The 21,094-nt window shown below is 41.0% G+C and overlaps 1 protein-coding gene across 1 annotated transcript in view; it reads right to left on the bottom strand.

The window, feature by feature from the left end:
- The window catches only part of LOC124593885 (juvenile hormone acid O-methyltransferase-like), a 139,510-nt gene that overhangs the window by 54,391 nt on the left and 64,025 nt on the right, over positions 1–21,094 (bottom strand). Inside the window, exon 4 of the mRNA XM_047132231.1 lies at positions 13,203–13,350. Coding sequence (XP_046988187.1) covers positions 13,203–13,350 — 148 coding nt within the window. The remainder of the gene's footprint in view (positions 1–13,202; positions 13,351–21,094) is intronic.

Genomic DNA, 21,094 nt, shown 5'->3' with positions numbered 1-21,094 from the left:
TCTGGTGAGATCCTCTCCTGGAACTGCAGGTTATGTAGCAAGAGTAAGTTGATAGAGGAGCAGGAGCGTAAGATCTGTGCCCTTCAGGTGCAGTTGAAAAACGCACAGGAGGAGCTAGATAGGATGAGGAGGGAGAAGGGGGTTGGGGAATGGGAGCTGGCTGTTGGCAAGAGATCTGCTAGGAGAAGAAGATTTTCAGATAGTTTTATTATTGGTGCTTACAATAGATATGACCAACTGTCAGAGTCTAGTGGAGAGGAATCTCTAGTAGCTGTAGATGTAGGAAGTATGCAGCAGACCTCAGTAGTTACTGTGCCTAGAACAGTTGCAAAGTCGAAGAGGAAGAAGAAGGTTCTGCTGTTAGGTAGTTCTCATGGCAGAGGTGTAGGCCAGCAGTTGCAGGAAGTGCTGGGGAGTGAGTACCAGGTCACCAGCATTGTGAAGCCTAATGCAGGGTTGGCTCAGGTGACTGTTAACATATGGGGGTTATGTAGGGATTTTACTAAAGAGGATCAGGTGATTGTGATATTGGGTGGGGCTGGTAATAGTATTGATAGGGATGGGGAGTATAACATAGATGGGGACCTGGAAAAGATAGCCACTCAGACTGGCAACACGAACGTGCATTTCGTGGAACTGTTTCAGCGTCACGATCGGCCTCATCTTAATACAGCCGTCAGGCGTAATAACATGAGACTTGGGGGTGCGCTGATGACAGAAAGCATGGGTCACATTTCAGTGGTGTCGGAGGAGTCTATGAGCAGGACGGGTTTCACTAGACATGGCCTACACATCAACAGGTATGGGAAGGGGAGGTTGGCAAAGCTTATAAATGACAGCATAGGTGGGGTTGGTGGGATCACTCATGGGAAAATTCCTGCAGTAGTGGGTGTTAGAGCTGCACCTTTTTTAGATTGAAGTCAGCTGATAAGTATTCCTGCTTAAGGGAAGTCTCTATAACAAGGGAATCACTTTTGACAAAGCTTAGGTATCCGAGTAATGAGGCAATTAGTATATTTCATCAAAATATACAAGGTATTAGAGATAAAGTTAGTGAACTGCTTATAGATGTTGACTCTGAAATTATTGGTATATCTGAACACTTCTTAAATAAGGAGAAAATTCAGAGGCTTCCTTTACCAGGATACAGGTTGGCTGGCAGCTTTTCGAGGAGCTCTTTGCGGCGTGGGGGAGTAGCCATGTATGTGAAAAACATCCCATTTGAGTCAGTTGATGTTTCAAAGTACTGCACTGAAAAGGTGTTTGAATGTTGTGCAGGTGTGGTTAAATTTAACGGAGCTAAACTTCTAACTGTTGTTATTTATAGATCCCCAGACTCCGATTTCACAACATTTTTGCTAAAGCTAGAGGAGGTTCTTGGTTCACTTTATAGGAAATACAAAAACTTAGTTATATGTGGTGACTTAAATATTAATTGTATAAGTGATTGTGCAAGGAAGAGGATGCTGGTAGACCTCTTTAATTCATATAATCTTATGCAAACCGTATTATTTCCAACAAGAGTGCAAGGGAACAGTAGAACAACCATAGACAACAATTTTGTTCATTCCTCATTACTAGAAGGGCATTCTGTTAGCAAAAAGGTGAATGGGCTTTCAGATCATGATGGACAAATTTTAACTTTAAAAGATTTTTGTGCTGCAACACGTGTTAAATATAGTCATCAGCTGTTCAGGAAAGCTGATCCAGTTGCTGTAGAAGCCTTTGTACACTAGAGTGGCAAGCTGTTTATAGCGCTGATACAGTAGACGTTAAATATAATGCTTTTCTCAAGACTTTTCTCATGCTCTTTGAAAGTTGCTTTCCGTTAGAACGTTTAAAACAGGGTACTAGCACAAACAGGGAGCCTGGGTGGCTGACTAGAGGGATAAGAATATCTTGTAGAACAAAGTGGCAATTATATCAAAACGTTAGAAACAGCCAAGATCTAAATGCAGCAACCCATTACAAACAGTATTGTAAGGTGCTTAAAAATGTTATTAGGAAGGCAAAAAGTATGTGGTATGCAGATAGAATAGCTAAGTCTCAGGATAAAATTAAAACCATATGGTCAGTCGTACAGGAACTTGCTGGTCTGCAGAGACAGGTCGAGGATATAGAATCAGTGCGTAGTGGGAATGTCCGTGTTACTGATAAGTCGCATATATGTACAGTATTTAATAATCGCTTTCTGAATATAGCAGGTGAACTAAATAGAAACCTAGTCCCAACAGGGAATCATATAGCACTCTTAGAAAAAAGTGTTCCGAGACTGTTACCTGAAATGCTCCTCCATGATACTGACAGGAGGGAGATTGAGTTAATAATTAAATCACTAAAGACCAAGAACTCTCATCGATATGACGGGGTATCTAGCAGAATACTGAAGTATTGTTCTATGTATGTTAGCCCAGTTCTCAGCCATATCTGTAACTTTTCCTTTAGGAGTGGTCGGTTTCCTGATCGATTAAAGTACTCGGTAGTGAAGCCACTTTATAAAAAGGGAGACATTGATAATGTTGACAATTTTAGACCTACTTCTATGCCATCGGTGTTTGCTAAAGTTATCGAGAAGGTTGTATATACACGGTTACTGCAGCATTTAAATTCACATAATTTGCTGCCAAATGTTCAATTTGGTTTTAGAAATGGTTTAACAACTGAAAAAGCTATATTCTCTTTTCTCTGTGAGGTTTTGGACGGATTAAATAAAAGGTTGCGAACGCTAGGTGTTTTCTTTGATTTAACGAAGTCTTTTGACTATGTTGACCACAAAATATTACTGCAGAAATTGGAACATTATGGAGTAAGGGGAGTTGCTTACAATTGTTTCGCCTCTTACTTTAAGAACAAAAAGCAGAGGGTAATTCTCCGCAATATTGAGAGTGGTAATGATGTTCAGTCCCAATAGGGCACTGTTAAGTGGGGCGTTCCCCAAGGGTCGGTGCTGGGTCCACTGCTGTTTCTTATTTATATAAATGATATGCCTTCTAGTATTACAGGTGATTCAAAAATATTTATGTTTGCTGATGACACCAGCTTGATAGTGAAGAATCTTGTGTGTAATATTGAAACAGTAACAAATAATGTAGTTCATGAAATAAGTTCGTGGCTTGTGGAAAATAATTTGATGCTAAATCACAGTAAGACTCAGTTTTTACAGTTTCTAACTCACAATTCAACAAGAACCGATATTTTGATCAGACAGAATAGGCATATTGTCAGCGAGACGGAACAGTTCAAGTTCCTAGGCGTTCGGATAGATGGTAAGCTGTTGTGGAAAGCCCATGTCCAGGATCTTGTTCAGAAGCTAAATGCTGCTTTATTTACCATTAGAACAGTATCTGAAATACGTGACATTTCAACACGAAAAGTAGTCTACTTCGCATATTTTCATACGCTTATGTCATATGGTATTATTTTTTGGGGTAATTCTTCTGATTCAAAAAGGGTATTTTTGGCTCAAAAACGGGCTGTTCGAGCTATATGTGGTGTAAGTTCGAGAACCTCTTGTCGACCCCTATTCAAAAATCTGGGAATTCTGACATTGCCCTCACAGTATATATTTTCTTTAATGTCGTTTGTTGTTAGCAATATTAGCCTATTCCCAAGAGTTAGCAGCTTACACTCAGTTAATACTAGGCAGAAATCCAATCTGCATGTGGAATGCACTTCCTTGACTCTTGTGCAGAAAGGAGTGCAGTATTCTGCTGCATCCATTTTCAATAAGCTACCACAAGAACTCAAAAATCTTAGCAGTAGCCCAAACTCTTTTAAGTCTAAACTGAAGAGTTTCCTCATGGCTCACTCCTTCTATTCTGTCGAGGAGCTCCTGGAAGAGCTAAAAAATTAAGCAAATTCCAGTGTTACATTGTTGATTTTCTTCATTCAAACTTATGACTTGTCACCTGAATATGTTTTTTTATATTTCATTTTATCCGTTTCTAATATCGTGTTATACTTTCATGTATTGACTCGATCCATGACCATGGAGACTTCTCCTTAATTTGGTCCCACGGAACAATAAATAAATAAATAGGAAGGTAGCGCTGACAATGTGTTACGGTGAACAGTTAACAGATTAGCTATACATACCGATGTCGCAAGTTGAAAATTAAGAGACAGAGAAAATACATTAAGGTATTGAAAGGATAATAAAATTCGCAATGGTAGATGAAACCTAATAGTCTTGGGGGACTCGAATACAATTTAGGGGAAGGTGCACACGAAAAGGCTACAGGAGAATATGGGTTTGGGACAAGGAATGGTAGGAGAAGGCTAAATGAATTCTCTAATAAATTTCAGTTCGTAAAAGCGGATACTGTGTTCAAGGCTCACAAGAGCAAGAGGTATATTTGGAAAAGGCCGGGTGATACCGGAAGATTTCAGTTAGATTACATCAATGTCAGACAGAGATTTCGAAATCCGATTCTGGATTGTAAGGCGTACTCAGAAGCAGATGTAGGTAGAGTTAGATCACAATGTAGTAGTGATGAAGAGCAGGCCGAAGTTTATAAGATTAGTCATGAAGAATCAATACGCAAAGAAATGGGATACGGAATTACTAAGAAATGACCAGATACGGTTGAAGTTCTCTAACGTTGTAGATATAGCAATAATGAATAGTCCAGTAGGCAGTACAGTGCAAGAGGAATGGACATCTCTAAAAAAGGTAATCGCAGAAGCTGGAAAAACATAGGTGCAAAGAAGGTAACTGAAAAGAAATCATGGGTAACAGAAGAAATACTTCAGCTGATCGATGAAAGAAGGAAGTACAAAAAATTTCAGGGAAATTCAGGAATACAAAAATATAAGTCGCTGACAAATGAAATAAATATGAAGTGCAGGGAAGTTAAGTCGAACTGGCTGCATGAAAAAGTGAGGAAATCGAAAAAGAAATGATTAACTCCGCATATAGGAAAGTCAAAACAACCTTCGATGAAATTAAAAGCAACGGTGGTAACATTAAGAGTGCAACGGGAATTTACTTGTTATATGCAGAGTAGAGAGCGTATAGGTGGAAAGAGTAAAACAGAAGGCGTCTAGAAGGGGGAAGATTTGTCTGATGTGATAAAAGAAGAAATAGGAGTCGATTATGAAGAGACGGGGGTTCCAGTATTGGAATCAGAACTTAAGATTTCTTTGGAGGACTTAAGATCAAATAATGCAGAAGGCATCGATAACATTCCACCAGAATTTCTAAAATTATTAGAGGAAACAAAACGACAATTCACGTTGTTGAGTAGATTGTATGAGTCTGGCAATATACCGTCCGAATTTCGGAAAAATATCATCTACACAATTCCGAAGACTGCAAGAGGTGACAGGTGCGAGAATTGTCGCACAGTCAGCTTAACAGCTCATGCATCCAAGTTACTGTCAATAATAGTATACAGAAGAATGGAAAAGAAAACTGAGGATGTGTTAGATGGCGATCAATTTGGCTGTAGCAAAGGTAAAGGCATCAGAAAGGCAATTCTGACATTGCGGTTTATAATGAAAGCAAGACTAAAGAAAAATAAAGACACGTTCATAGGATACGTCGACCTAGGAAAAGAGTTCGACAATGTAAAATGGTGCAGTATGTTAGAAATTCTAAGAAAAATAGGGATAAGCTATGTGGAAGGACGGTTAATGTACAACATCTACAAGAACCAAGAGGGAATAATAAGAGCCGAAACCAAGAATGAAATTCCCAGATTAAATAGGGTGCAAGACAGAGATGTAGTCTTTCGCCCCTACTGTTCAATCTGTACATCGAAGAACCAATGATAAAATTGAAGAAAGGTTCAGGAGTGAAATTAAAATTCAGGGTGAAGGGGTATCAGTGATACGATTCGCTGATGACATTGCAACCATGAGTGAAAGTGAAGAAGTATTACATGATCTGCTGAATGGAATGAACAGTCTAACGAGTACGGAATATGGCTTGAGTGTAAATCAAAGAAAGGCGAAAGTAATGAGAAGCAGCAGAAACGAGAACAGCGAGAAACTTAACATTCGGATTGATGGTCACGAAGCAGATGAAGTTAAGGAATTCTGTTACCTAGGCAGCAAAATAACCACTGGCGGGTGCAGCAAGGAGGACATCAAGAGTGGACTATCTCCGGTAAAAAGGGGATTTCTGGCCAAGACAAGTCTACTAGTATCAAACATAGGCCTTAATTTGAGGAAGAAAGTTCTGAGAGTATGCGTTTGGAGCACAGCATTGTATGGTAGTGAAATATGGGCTGTGGGAAAATGGGAAGTAAGAGAATTGAAGCATTTTAGGTGTGGTGCTACAGACGAATGTTGAAAATTAGGTGGACTGGTAAAGCTAGAAGAGGAGGTTCTGCACAGTATCAAGAGAAAAGGAACGTGTAGAAAACACTGTCAAGAAGGAGGGACAGTGTGATAGGATATCTGTTAAGATATCAGGGACTGACTTCTGTAGCACTAAAGGGGACTGTAGAGGGCAAAAACTGTAAAGGAAGACAGAGATCGGAATACAGCCAGCATATAATTGTGGACGTAGGTTGCAAGTGCTACTCTGAGATGAAGATGTTGCCATAGGAGAGAAAATCTTGGCCGACCGCATCAAACCATTCAGAAGACTGATGACTCAAAAGACCCATTCCTGATCATACTGCGTAGCCAGTACGGTATGCCTTTCCTGATGGGCCAGTGGCCGACTTTCCTGTCCAATCCGGACAAGTACAGAGAGCAGATCTGTTAATGTTAGACGAGTAATGCCACCTGAGTTCTGAGGCCATCCTCGATGATTTTGGCAGCTGAATAATTTGTGAAAACAGCTAGCATCGCGCATGGGATGCACGCAAACCTCGCTATTTGTATTGTGCCTAAGTAACCCGCTCATTCATGTCTTATAAAATTATATAATAAAGAAGTTATAAGCTTATTTGTGTGTGTTTACCTTAGTTAGACACCACTAATAAATGGCGACTCCGACGTGATCGGCGAGGGGAAACAAAAATAAAACCTGCAACATAATTATCGGGGAATTGGGCGAATTGTCCAACGCGGAATCTGCTGGAATTCGTCGTAGACAGTATTTAATAAAAATACTCAAAATGCCGACAGGAAGTGAACTTGAGGGAGCAATCCCGTGAGTACTCGGGAAATCAATAAGGTAAGCGTAAAGCGTCCTCCCTTTTGGGTAGAATAGCCCGATATTTGGTTTTACCAAACCGAAGCTCAGTTTATAATCGCTGCTATAGCAACGGAAGCAACTAAGTTAAATTACCTGCTGGCCCAGTTTGAACCGAAATATGTCAAAAACATCTGGGATCTGGTAACCAGAGATGAAGATAATAAATATTCGCTGGCAAAAGAACGACTCTTAACTATTTTCAAGGAAAGTGAGGAGCGTAAAATAAAACAACTGTTGAGCGGGTTGGAACTGGGCGATATGAAACCTAGCAGTTATTACGAAAAACGCGGAACTGTGTTGGGACCAACTTGTCGGAAAACGCTTTAAAAAAATTGTGGCTCGATAAACTTTGAAGTAATAGTTGAAGTATATTAGTGATATCGCAAGGAACGACGGACAAAATCGCGCAGATGGCCGATCGTATAGTGGAGATGCAATATGCTGAGGAGCATCAAATTACCTCAGCCCAGTCAGTTCCTTCCACCTCCTTATCAGTCCAAGATCTTCTTGTAAAAAATAAAGACTTAGAAATGAAGTTAAGACGCTTCGAGAAACAAATAGATCCAGACCGCGCAGCAGAAGTAGAAACAGAACACAGTTCAAAACAAATGGTAAATATTGTTATCATCACTTCAAATTTGGCTCACGGTGTAAACCTGAAAAGTGTGTACCGTCTTGCCAATGGAAAAACAAGGAAAACAAGCAAGGGTAGAGTCAAAAGCGTTTGAGTGTTCTACTCCAGTTCCCACAGTAAGCCGCCAATATCGATTATTTGTTAAAGACAGAACTTATGGACGACCTTATCTGGTAGATAGCGGTGCAGATTTGTATGTTATACCAGTGTCAAAAACTAAAAAACTTGAACCCTCTGACTTTAGTCTCTCTGCCGCAAATGGTTCTGAAATAAAAACTTAAGGGTCAAAGCTGAACCATTGATTTAGGTCTTAAATGTAAGTTTGAATGGCTATTTATAGTACCAGATGTATCAAAGGGACTATTGGGAGCCGATTTTCTTCATCATTTTGGTTTACTCGTAGATCTGAAAAATAATAAGCTATAGATAACATTAATATGTCAAAAATTTCGGCAAAGGTAACCACTGTGAATGCTAACGATTCAGTAAGCCCACTCTATGCAAAATGTCAGTATTCAAAGCTGCTACAAAAATTTCCTGAGCTAATAAAACCATCTATAGTACCAAAAGGTGTTAAAGCATAAAGTACAGCATTACATCACTACTTATAATGGGCCACTGGTGGATAGTAAAGCTCGTTGTTTGGACCCACATAAATTGCAAATATCTAAGTAAGAATTTCAGTTTGTGTTGAATAATGGTATTATATGTCCATCACAATCACAATGGGCCAGTCCACTGTACCTTGTTATGATGTCAAATGGTCAGTGGCCAGACTGTGGGGATTGTCGTCGTCTTAATGATAGGACTCTCCCAGACCGGCATCCAGTCCCTCGAGTAGATGACGTAAATTTTGTGCTGCAGAATAAGAAGATATTCTCCAAGATTGACCTACTTTATCAAATTTCGTTAGCCGAACTAGACAAACCAGAGTCAGAGTTTATTATACCTTTTGGTCTGTATAAATTTAATTATATGCCCTTCGGACTTCGAATTGCACGTAGCACATTTCAGAGGTTTATACATGAAGTTGTGAGAGAGCTGGATTTCTGCTTTCCATATCTGGATGATATTTTAATAGCATCAGAATCGTCAGAACAAGATACTGAACATCTAAATTTACTCTTTAAACAATTGAATCAGTATAGTCTGGTAATAAAGGTTGGAAAATCGGTATCTGGAGTGAAAGAACTGACATTCTTAGGATAATTAATCACACCTGCAGGAGCGAAGCCGGATCCAGGAAAAATGTCTGTGCTGATGAACTACAAGCGACCTGAAACTGTTAGCGAACTTCGAAAATTTTTAAGAATAATCAATTTTGATCGCAGGCATTTAGAACATGCTGCAGAAAACCAAGCTTTGTTGAATGATTACCTAAAACGAACAACTAAAAATGACCGAAGACATATTGACTGGACAGAAGAAGCAATTGCTCAGTTCCAAAAATGTAAAGAAGATCTCGTAAATGCAACGTTTTTAACATTTCCGGGTTTGCACAACCAACTCGCATTATTTATGGCTGCATCAGATCTTGCAGCTGGTGCTGTATTGCAACAGTGGCAAGATGTACAATGGAAACCTATTGGATTCTTTTCAAAAAAGTTCCATATATGACAGACAACTATTTAGTATATATATGGCTGTCAAGTATTTCAGATATTTGCTAGAAGGTAAATACTTTATTATTTATACCGATCGTGCCCCTCTAACATATGCAGAAGAATGAGAAAGCAACATCAATCCAATTACGTTATCTCCACAATATTTCACAGTTTACAACATATTTGCGACATATTTCTGGTAAAGCAAATGTTGTGGCTGATAGCTTCTCAAGGCTTGAAGAATTGGTTCCAATTAGCTATGAAGAGATAGCCCAAGCACAAGAAAAGGATAAAGAGCTTTATCAACTGCAACCTGGCAATAATACTTCGCTTATCTCGACACAAAGTATTCGACCTTATATTCCTGAACAATTCCGTTATGTTATTTTTCAACATTATCATAATTTGGCTCATCCAGGTATCAAGACAATTGTAAAAATGATGACGTCAAAATGTGTGTGGATGAATATGAAAAAGGACATTGCAAATTGGTCACGAGCTTGTAATGGTTGTCAAAAAAACAACGACGTTCCACGACATGTGCATTCACCAATAGGACACTTTCCCGACACTGATGAACGTTTTAAAGTAATTCGTATTGATTTGATAGGGCCAATGCCTCCTTCTGATGGATACACGTAACATGCATCGATAGAGTTACGAATTGGACTGAGGTAATACCACTTCGAATATACTCGTACTTACAGAAGCTGTAGCTCAAGCTTTCTTCAGTTGTTGGATTTCTAGATTTGGCGCACCTTACCAATAGTAACCGATTGTGGAAGACAATTTAATTCTGAGCTATTTCAAGCACTATAAAAAATATGTGGTTGTAATCAAACTCAAACTACTGCATATCATCTTCAATCCACTCATCAGGACACCTGGTGATTTTTTTCAAGAAGACGGAACAAAAAGGGATTCAGACTTACCGCAATTTGTTTCACAACTAAAACAATATAGGAACTGGCTGAAACCTGTGCAAATAGCTCACAAAGTAAAACAGACACCATTTGTATACAATGACCTCAGCACGTTAACACACGTATTTGTAAAGGTTGACAGAACCACCGTATTAAGGCCCATACGATGTCGTGGAAAGAACACCAAATTTTTTTGGATTCGAAATGAAAGACCAAGTAAAAAACATTTCCATCGACCGACTGAAAACTGCATATTTGCTAAACGAAGACGTTAAATTGCCGGAAGACACTCCAGTTTCACCACCACCCCAGCACACAGCGTGAAGATAAAAAAACACGAACATCAAGCTCGGGTCGCGTAATTCGATTTTCCTCAAGACTAGTGAAAGTGTTACAGTGAATTGTGACCATCTTACTGAGAAGGTGGTCATGTGGGAGCAGGTTGTTCTGCCATATGGTGTTTTGGTGTGTTTGTGAGTGTTTTGACATCGGTATATTTTCGCTTAGCAGGAGTGACAGGATAAAAATTGTAGAGTATCTGCTGTCTCGTCAGTGGCCTGGGCAACTAGGTGCAACGGCAAACGACAACTATGTGGACGGACCTGCTGCGTGAGTAGCTACGAGCGCCCAACACAACAAGAGCAAAAAAAGGAAAAACAACAAGTAAGCAGTGCAACAAGAAGACCTACGAGAAGTATAAGATACAGCACACCCAAGAATGAAATAGGAAAAGCAGTCTGCTATATAAGCTACAGTACACAGAGTTCAGGGTCCTCGATTAGGCACGATGACGACGACTACAACAATGTTTAAATGAGCTTATGTTTTGGTAATTGTGGCAGCTGACTTTGTTTACCAGGTGCATGATAGTATTGTGATTTGTAAACAGAGCAAAAATTTCCTAATCAAGATTGTCTTCAGGTTAATGCCATTTTTGTATTCGAAAATAAATGTGTAACGAAAAGTACAACCTTTGTGTAAATTGGTACAGCTCACCCCTCACGCCATTCCTCCCTGTGAGTTTTGATATTTGGATATTGTGTTTTGTTGTTTATCCCCAATGGAGGGAGGACAGATGGGGCTCAATAACTGCCCCTATGATTCCTTCTACGAGTAGTTGGGTCGATCCTGCAACAGGCTCGTCCTGGAACTGGTCTACCAGCAGCACTGTCGGGGTGACAATACGTTGTCCAGAACGGTTGCGAGAATAATTTTCTCCTTACGGGCCTAACGACAGCTCACCTCTTCATCACCAACAGAGGCCAATCTTGCAGCGAGAAAATTTTTCTCCATCGCAGCTTGAGGACAAGCATCTTGAGGACATCCCCTGAGGCCAGTCCAGCAAGTCAAGTAATTATTACACCACATTGAGGGGTTCATCACCAATAGCATTCTATGATTAACCTACACACATGTTCATCAAAGAATACACTCTAGATAAGCGACTTGTGAGGCAGGCTGTCTACAATAGCATTTGATTAACATTTTTGATCAACCTTTACTGTTGACACCCAAACCTCCAGGTGTCAGACAGTCAGATCGGTACCAAATATTGTATGTCGATAGAGCATCAACCAAAACACAGATTTAGTTCGAGCTAAGTGCGTAAATTATAAATAACACCAGAAATACGGAGCACAGGAAAAGTTTATCTATCAGCTATTGTTTGCTAGATCTTGAGTGGGTGAGTAGGTAGAACGTGAGGTTGTCGTACAAGGTCACGCGTTCGCACCCCACCGATCACAACTCTTGTTGAGTGTTTATGCGTGAAATTTATATAGAACAAACTATTGCTAATATTGGATTCTTGTGGGCCCTGCAAAGACACTAGTGTTTTTCTTGAGAAGCATGTACAAAATAACCTACCAGGAAAGTAAATCGCAATTGACGTATTTCCAGCAAACACAATCTTTATTTGTCAACCGTCCGATCTTCATTTCTTCAGAGTGTACGAGCATATGACGCGTAAAATGTCTGATGCTGTTCGAGATTCTTCGGAAGAGATCAGTCAGCAACAACGGAAAAATCTTCTTAAGCTGCAGTCCGTCACAAAAAATCAGTTGGGTTCTCCACGATTCCCTAATTCCCACCATTACCGGTGGATAATGGCTTTAAAGTTTCAACAAAGTTCTGTTTCAGACACAAGCTTTCATTCTGCAATCTACAGGGTGCATGCGCAGATGTGAGATTCATCAAATGTTCTTGGTGAACGAAAGCAATTTGCTTCACACACCTCTTAGTATGCAGCCAGGATTGTGAAGCCTTTGTTCCTGAATGAATCACACTCTTTATTATTATTACTATTAGTTTTATTATTATTACAGCTTTTATCATTATTATTATTATCAATACTATTACTTCTGCACGTGTGATGCAACGATTCTTTATTTTGTGTTCTGGTTGTATATTCTGTGAAATTAGAAATGCACTCTATAGGTTTACTACTTTCAAAGAAACGAAGCGAAAGAAGACTTCCAAGAGAACAATGCTGTAAACTCCAAATGGCCCTTTTACATGTCCTAAAGATGACGTTGTCCCATATAACACTTTCGCTCACAATATAGTAAAAATTTGATACCATTGGGCTTTGAACCCATTATCCTTGGAACGATAATCTAACGCTCTACTAACTTCCCCACGGGAAATATACGTGATAGTTACTCGTAGTACTGCTTTTTGTGTCCCGTAGATCCGGTGTTACATTTAATTACATTTACGCCGTTCTGCTCGACGACAGAACATAGTACGAACTAAATCGGAGTTTTTTTGACACACTATCGGCATACAACATTTGGTACAGATGTGAGCGTCTGACATCTGGATGTTTGGGTGTTAGCTACATCCAGACACGTGTAACTAGTTGTTTCTGGGACACTAAAGGAGGTGCTCACCTCTGCGCTGCATCTCACTCGGGAAGAAGAGCATCTGCGGCGCTACGTCACAGTGCAGCACCTGGTAGCCCTCGCTCTGCAGCAGCTGGCGGAAGTCGCTCACTGGGTCCTCACTGTGCTGGTACGGAGAAACGAACTCCTCCACGTCCTGAGAGGAACGGCAAAATCCGTGAACATCGACGCTCCACTACAACGCTTGCAAACGATTTGTCTTCAGAGAAAAAGTCACATTCTCTTTATTTTTTTGTGATCAATAATACTTATCGGATTCGAGATTAAATTACTAAATGGTACCAACACAATAGTATGAATTGTGGATACTTGCTGAAACGTAATAATATAACTGACACGCATCCTTCTGTTGTATGTTCCAGATACTAATACTAGGGTTCAGTGCGCCAATACCGTTTTGTTGTCCGGTTGCCTCTGTATCTCTTCGACTGTTAAGGAACATTTTCTCAGGAACGAGACGACGTATCAAGGTTAAATTTATGTCAGTTATTAAGGGTTTCTGATCTCTCAGCGGTGTACAAGCCTTAAGCTTTAAGTCGCTGCAATCAAAAGGTACAGCCATTTATGTTACGTATTTTCATATTCGCAATATTCACTTATCAAAACCTCTAGTGTACTTCCCGTTGACCTAGAATCATGAAATTTGGCAAGAAACAAGATTCCACAGTACAAGCAAAGCAAAAAAAAAAAAAAAAAAAAACGAAAATTCTTAATTTCTAATAATTGTGTAACATGAAAAGATATTTTTTTCTCATTTTTTTATCCGTCTGTCTATTTGTCTGTCCGTCTGTTAATACATCTTTTCTTTGTAACAGGTTGGCGTATCAAGTTCAAATTTATGTTACATACTGAAGTCTATGGTCCCTTCACGGTGTAAAAATTTTAAGCTTGTAAGTGAATACGGCGAAAAGAAGCGGCCGTTTATCACATTTTTTCATACTGGAAATCTCACTCATCGGAACCTATAGGTTATTTCCCGATGACTTGGAACCATGAAATTTGGCAAGAAGCAAGGTTTCACAGTACAAGTAAAGGAAAAATCCGAAACTGTTAATCTGTAATTATACAACACGAAGAAAAATATTTCTTTTGTCGTTTGTTATTCGACTTCAGATTTATAACTAAAACATTATTGAAAGTCTTGGAATCCCTGCAAACGTATTTTGTCAATAGCAATGTCAATAATAGGCCAAAATCGTCAATATCATTGGTTCTCGTAATGCTTAAACTATCTATATACGCAATTAAGTTTGCAGTCCACCCTCAGTACGTGAGTCCTACTCACACGTAGCCAATTTATTTTATCTGTTTCATGTTATTAACCCATGTTGTACTATAATGAGATTTATAGCAAACACGTACATAAAATAAAAGAACCTTTCAACAGTTCCGCTTCCCACAATGAGGTATACAACTAATAGCATGTAAAGGTTAGGTGTTGTACCAGTGTTAACTGACAAAACCGGCATTCACACGGTATCCATTTTCCCAATTTTCTATTAGAAACGAAAACAAAAAATAAAATGTGTTTGTAGTGAACTATTGAAGAAAATTCATTTTCATGTATTGGTGAAAACAGTTTCGAAGTTATGAAACAATCGTATAATGAAATATATGTAATTTAGAAATGCATAACTACAGTATCCTAATTAAGAAACGATCCCGTACAGTTTCAACGTACTGGGCCCAGGTGCTTCGCGCGTCTACAACACGATTTTGTAAACGTCTCTATTGCATTGCCTGTTGATAACTCTATAGATAGCTACTGTTTTCACTTATGTCGTTTGCCCTTAGCAGTTGAAAGTTGTCAAAGGTGTTGCAAGATGTCAGGTATTTCTTCAAACTGTCTCGACTGTAAGAGTGTCTCAATAGTAAAGAACAAACGTATTAAAAGTTTATGCATGATTAGGCAATTTCTCTCGCATCCTAGTGTTTATGATGTCAAATCTCTTGAACTATGTGTTGTACTATGATGTATCTGACTAGATACATTCAGTGACGAATATGGGTATTGTCTCGAAAATATATTAGAATAGAATTAGTAGCAAAGGAGAAATACATTTAAACGTCAAGCACAATGAGGCAGTTTTTCACGAATTTCAGTGTTTATGACGTCATATCTCCTGAACCACGTGTGATGTCATGAAATAATTTTATAGATGCATTTAGCAGCGTATGTGGATACCGTCTGCGGAAGTTATTGCGAATACAGTTAATAGTACAGAAGAAATAAAATTTAAACTTCATGCATGATGCCGCGTTTATCCACCCATTTAATTTTGTGATGTCATATCTGCTGAACTATCTTAGGTAGGTGGTTCTTACCCACACAGTTATTGTTGCCTGACAGTAAAGAATATGTTTACCAAGTGTGGTTGAAACTGCTCCAGTGGTTTAGGAGGTCATGCGGCAAACACACACACATATATGTAGTATATACAATATATGTGGATTCATTGGTTGGTACACTTTCTAACTGTGCAAAATGACAAATGTGAATCGCAAAAATAAACTACAGAGTGAAACTTCCAAAAGAACACTATACTATGTAGAAATGGGCAATCATTCCTTGGTTTATTTCGTTATGACCCATCGTGACCTGGAACCTTAAGTATTGTGAGGTATGTCAAGGTCTATATCAACAGAGACATAAGCTGTTAAAAGCAGTGATGGTAATCCAGATCAACAACACTAAAAAATTGTTTTACTTTATTGTCAACCTGTCTAGTGGAGACAAGAATATCATATATACACTGATGAGCCAAAACATGACCGCTGGCCACCGCAAGACTGAAGGTCGCCTGGTGATATTGTGTGCATGCGACAAGGTAAGAAAAGGATACAGGATGTTAGGTGTATAAATGCAGATGTTTCTGTCAATTACTGAGGACAGTGTACTGAAAAACTTTACATCAGTATTTAATTCATTTGTAGACTAATAATTTTAGGTATTATAAGCAGCATGTTTTTAGGTTGATTAGTATCTCCAAGTAAACGTGACACAAGCAAGTCATTGATGTTTATTTTCGTTTGTGCAGCTGCTCAGGCATTGAAGTGTGGATGTTTGGAGACAAAATGGATTGTCTATACTGGCAGGTGTAGTCCACTACAAGATGCAGTTGCGACCATGCAGGAAACATCAGGCAGTAAATTGTCATTTGTTTGCAGGAAGATTATTAGATGCAGAGAAAAACCAACTAACACACTGAAGTAGTTACATATTAAAATAATGTCTGTATGTAGACTCTTTACATCCTGTATAAGTGGAGCAGACAAAAATGGGGGAGTCACTCCAGCAACTATCTGGGCCACAAAATGGAGAGTCCACATCCCAGAGACAGCAGGGCTGGGTGGCAGTTGATGTGCTACTGTCGCAAGTTTCTATGGAAAGTGCTTGTAGGTCAGTAAAAGAACAAGTAGGGGATGTTGTATTACATGTCCACACCACATCACAGGACTTGGAGGTGGGGTTTCCCACTTGGTGATGTACAATAGATGGAGATCTGTAGCAGAGCTGAGGGCAGAGTACAGTGCTGGGACAGGCACAAGTGTTATAGAGCACAGCATGCAGGATATTGAACTTGGGGCTCTACAGTAGACGATCCGCATTTTGTCCCTAAGTTGACCCAACAATCTCATCTGTTGACAGACCAGAATCGTCGAGAATGGACAGTGGCTCAGTGAAAACGTGAAGCTTGACCAGATAATTCACATTTTTCTGTTACACCAGATATATGATCACGTCTGGATACACCATCAACCATGCCCTGCACCACAGACGTAGGCCAGTGGAGGCAATTATGTGGTATGGGGTATATTCATATGGGTTTCCATGGGACCTGTGATGCTAATCGAAGGCATTCGACGGTTCTGGACTAATGAACATTATTTGGTACCACCTGCATCAATCAATGCCTCATTCTTCATGTTTTTTTCTGAAGGCGGTAGTTTCTTGCACCAAAATTTTCGGAGCCACAAGACCAGAATTATGCTTACAGTAGTTTAAGGGGCATGATAATGAACTCACGTTGATGTCTTGGCCACCAAGTTCACCTGATCTGTAGCCAATGGAACACATCTGGGAATCCATAGGGCGCCAGCTCCGCATCCGCAACTGCCAGCTCATAATTTATGGGAACTGTGTGACCCGAGCATACACATCTTATGTCAGATACCTCCAGAAACTGCGAGATCTCTGCATCGACATCTTAGGTCAGATATCTTTGGCAACCTACCAGAGGCATAATATATGGGAACTGCATGATCGGTGCACAGATATCTTATGTCATATACCTCTGGTAATCCACCAAGAGCATAGAACTGCATGGTCTGTGCGAAGACATATTATTTCAGATACCTCTGGAAACCTACTAAGGACTTGTCGAATTACATAGCATGCAGAATCGCGGATGTATTGCGTTAAGCAAGTAGTCAAAGTACACTCCTGGAAATTGAAATAAGAACACCGTGAATTCATTGTCCCAGGAAGGGGAAACTTTATTGACACATTCCTGGGGTCAGATACATCACATGATCACACTGGCAGAACCACAGGCACATAGACACAGGCAACAGAGCATGCACAATGTCGGCACTAGTACAGTGTATATCCACCTTTCGCAGCAATGCAGGCTGCTATTCTCCCATGGAGACGATCGTAGAGATGCTGGATGTAGTCCTGTGGAACGGCTTGCCATGCCATTTCCACCTGGCGCCTCAGTTGGACCAGCGTTCGTGCTGGACGTGCAGACCGCGTGAGACGATGCTTCATCCAGTCCCAAACATGCTCAATGGGGGACAGATCCGGAGATCTTGCTGGCCAGGGTAGTTGACTTACACCTTCTAGAGCACGTTGGGTGGCACGGGATACATGCGGACGTGCATTGTCCTGTTGGAACAGCAAGTTCCCTTGCCGGTCTAGGAATGGTAGAACGATGGGTTCGATGACGGATTGGATGTACCGTGCACTACTCAGTGTCCCCTCGACGATCACCAGTGGTGTACGGCCAGTGTAGGAGATCGCTCCCCACACCATGATGCCGGGTGTTGGCCCTTTGTGCCTCGGTCGTATGCAGTCCTGATTGTGGCGCTCACCTGCACGGCGCCAAACACGCATACGACCATCATTGGCACCAAGGCGGAAGCGACTCTCATCGCTGAAGACGACACGTCTCCATTCGTCCCTCCATTCACGCCTGTCGCGACACCACTGGAGGCGGGCTGCACGATGTTGGGGCGTGAGCGGAAGACGGCTTAACGGTGTGCGGGTCCGTAGCCCAGCTTCATGGAGACGGTTGCGAATGGTCCTCGCCGATACCCCAGGAGCAACAGTGTCCCTAATTTGCTGGGAAGTGGCGGTGCGGACCCCTACGGCACTGCGTAGGATCCTACGGTCTTGGCGTGCATCCGTGTGTCGCTGCGGTCCGGTCCCAGGTCGACGGGCACGTGCACCTTCCGCTGACCACTGGCGACAACATCGATGTACTGTGGAGACCTCACGCCCCACGTGTTGAGCAATTCGGCGGTACGTCCACCCGGCCTCCCGCATGCCCACTATACGCCCTCGCTCAAAGTCCGTCAGCTGCACATACGGTTCACGTCCACGCTGTCGCGGCATGCTACCAGTGTTAAAGACTGCGATGGAGCTCCGTATGCCACGGCAAACTGGCTGACACTGACGGCGGCGGTGCACAAATGCTGCGCAGCTAGCGCCATTCGACGGCCAACACCGCGGTTCCTGGTGTGTCCGCTGTGCCGTGCGTGTGATCATTGCTTGTACAGCCCTCTCGCAGTGTCCGGAGCAAGTATGGTGGGTCTGACACACCGGTGTCAATGTGTTCCTTTTTCCATTTCCAGGAGTGTATTTTGCGTCATCGTCGCAAACAAATATACAAGTAAGAAAACATGAGAAGAAATGAAATGTGTGTTTAGTAGAAGATAATGCAACATGACAGATTTGCTGTAATCTGTGTTATCACAACCGTCAATGAGTAGCATGAACTGGTTTGTGGCACGAGACAGCATGACGAGTGTGACAAAATGCGCATAACCAATTTTAAGCTGGCCATGAATATAGCACATATATGGGCTCTTATTGAGACAACCATGAATTTATTGAGCCTACATTAAAGGAATTCTCAGACCCAATGTAGACGAAAGTATGGTAGTGCCATCTCATACTGAACGCCCAAAATGCTGGGAAATTGGCAGTGTACAATACCAATATGAATAATATATACCAATACAAAATGATCTGCTGTTTGTGACGGCGCTGCATCACAGCTAATGTGATCTAAATTAAAATTGTTATGAAATTTTAAGATGCTGGAAGCATATTTATTCTTTAAAAAAAATGGTTCAAATGGCTCTGAGCGCTATGGGACTTAACATCTATTGTCATCAGTCCCCTAGAACTTAGAACTACTTAAACCCAACTAACCTAAGGACAGCACACAACACCCAGCCATCACGAGGCAGAAAAAATCCCTGACCCCGCCGGGAATCGAACCCGGGAACCCGGGCGTGGGAAGCGAGAACGCTACCGCACGACCACGAGATGCGGGCCATTTACTCTTTAACCCAAATTAAATAAAATTATTGGAAATTCAAATTTCTCCTAGGTTTGAGGTGATAAACAGCCGACACATAAATTATGCAGGTAAATTAAACAAAAATTACAGAAGCATATTAATCTTCCTATGGAAAGACATGCATTGACTCAGAAACTGAAGGAAAAACATGTGCTATTATCTTGTTAAAAATTTCACCACAAAACTTGATTTGTTGAATGGACGACAGCTGTTAAAACAAGCAGTAACTTGCCTTAGTCATAGCCAAAACACAGTTGCCACACAAACGTGTTGATCTTGTCTGCACCCATCATGAATCAAGCACATCTGAGAATCAAGCACACTTATTCAAAGCATCAAGTCGCACAGTAAACCTCAAAAATACCAGAAACATGTATGATGAAAAAAGACTTACATTTCATGATAGTAGCGAAGCGTAAAACTTGACTGTATGTCAGCTGCAGGGCTTATTGCCAGCTACTGAAAAGATGTTGAACACAGTGGTCCACCTACTGTAGATGCAAATTTTAAAGCAAAATCATCTGAGCAATACTACATTGGCCTGTAGGACACAGGCCTTTATGCGCTGTATAGCAACCTGACGTTTTCCTCACAACGTAGACATAGATACATGACAGGCAACGTGCAATGTTACTCCATATAAGAATGTTCGTACTCGGCAGTGTACAGGTTCTGGACGTTGTGGCCGAATGAGATGTTACGGACGAGTGCGAAGTAAATCGAGGAGCCGCGATTTTCGACAGTCGTCTCGATGGGCGTTCGCCCACTGAAACAGTTCGATTCTTCAGGTATCCGAGATCTGCTGGTTACGATACTGTGGCTAAGAACAATGCTTCGGAGAATTCTGGGGAAGGTTCTGGTGAAACGGCGAGGGGCGCTGATTTCGGAGGAACCGCGGCAACCGCTGAGTAAACCGGTGTCAGTACTGACTGTCAGCGAGCGAATAATGTATCGGATGGCAAGGGAGGATCTCATACGAACCATTTAGTCCAAAACTGGCTCTCGCATGACGTTGACATGTTCTGGTCAAAAGATTTGTGGGCGCCGCATAGCCCATAGACTACTGTGTTTGGAGCACAGTCAAAAACTTTACCAATAAGACGAGGCACCCTAACGTCGCATCTCCGCGCACCGCTATCGGAGCAGCTTTAGCGAATATGGAGGGCGCTGTTTTAAAGAGTATCTGCGGTCGCTTCAGAGCAAGATTGGAGGCAGTCACTGCGGCTGAAGGAGGTTGCATCAAGTACTGTTACTCTTGAAAGATACCATTGATTATATGTGAAAGGATTT

Source organism: Schistocerca americana, chromosome 2 (assembly GCF_021461395.2).
Source record: "Schistocerca americana isolate TAMUIC-IGC-003095 chromosome 2, iqSchAmer2.1, whole genome shotgun sequence".
NCBI classification, from domain to species: Eukaryota; Metazoa; Arthropoda; class Insecta; order Orthoptera; family Acrididae; genus Schistocerca; species Schistocerca americana.
The sequence above is the reverse complement of the archived record's forward strand: the minus strand, read 5'-3'. Positions and strand labels throughout refer to the sequence as shown.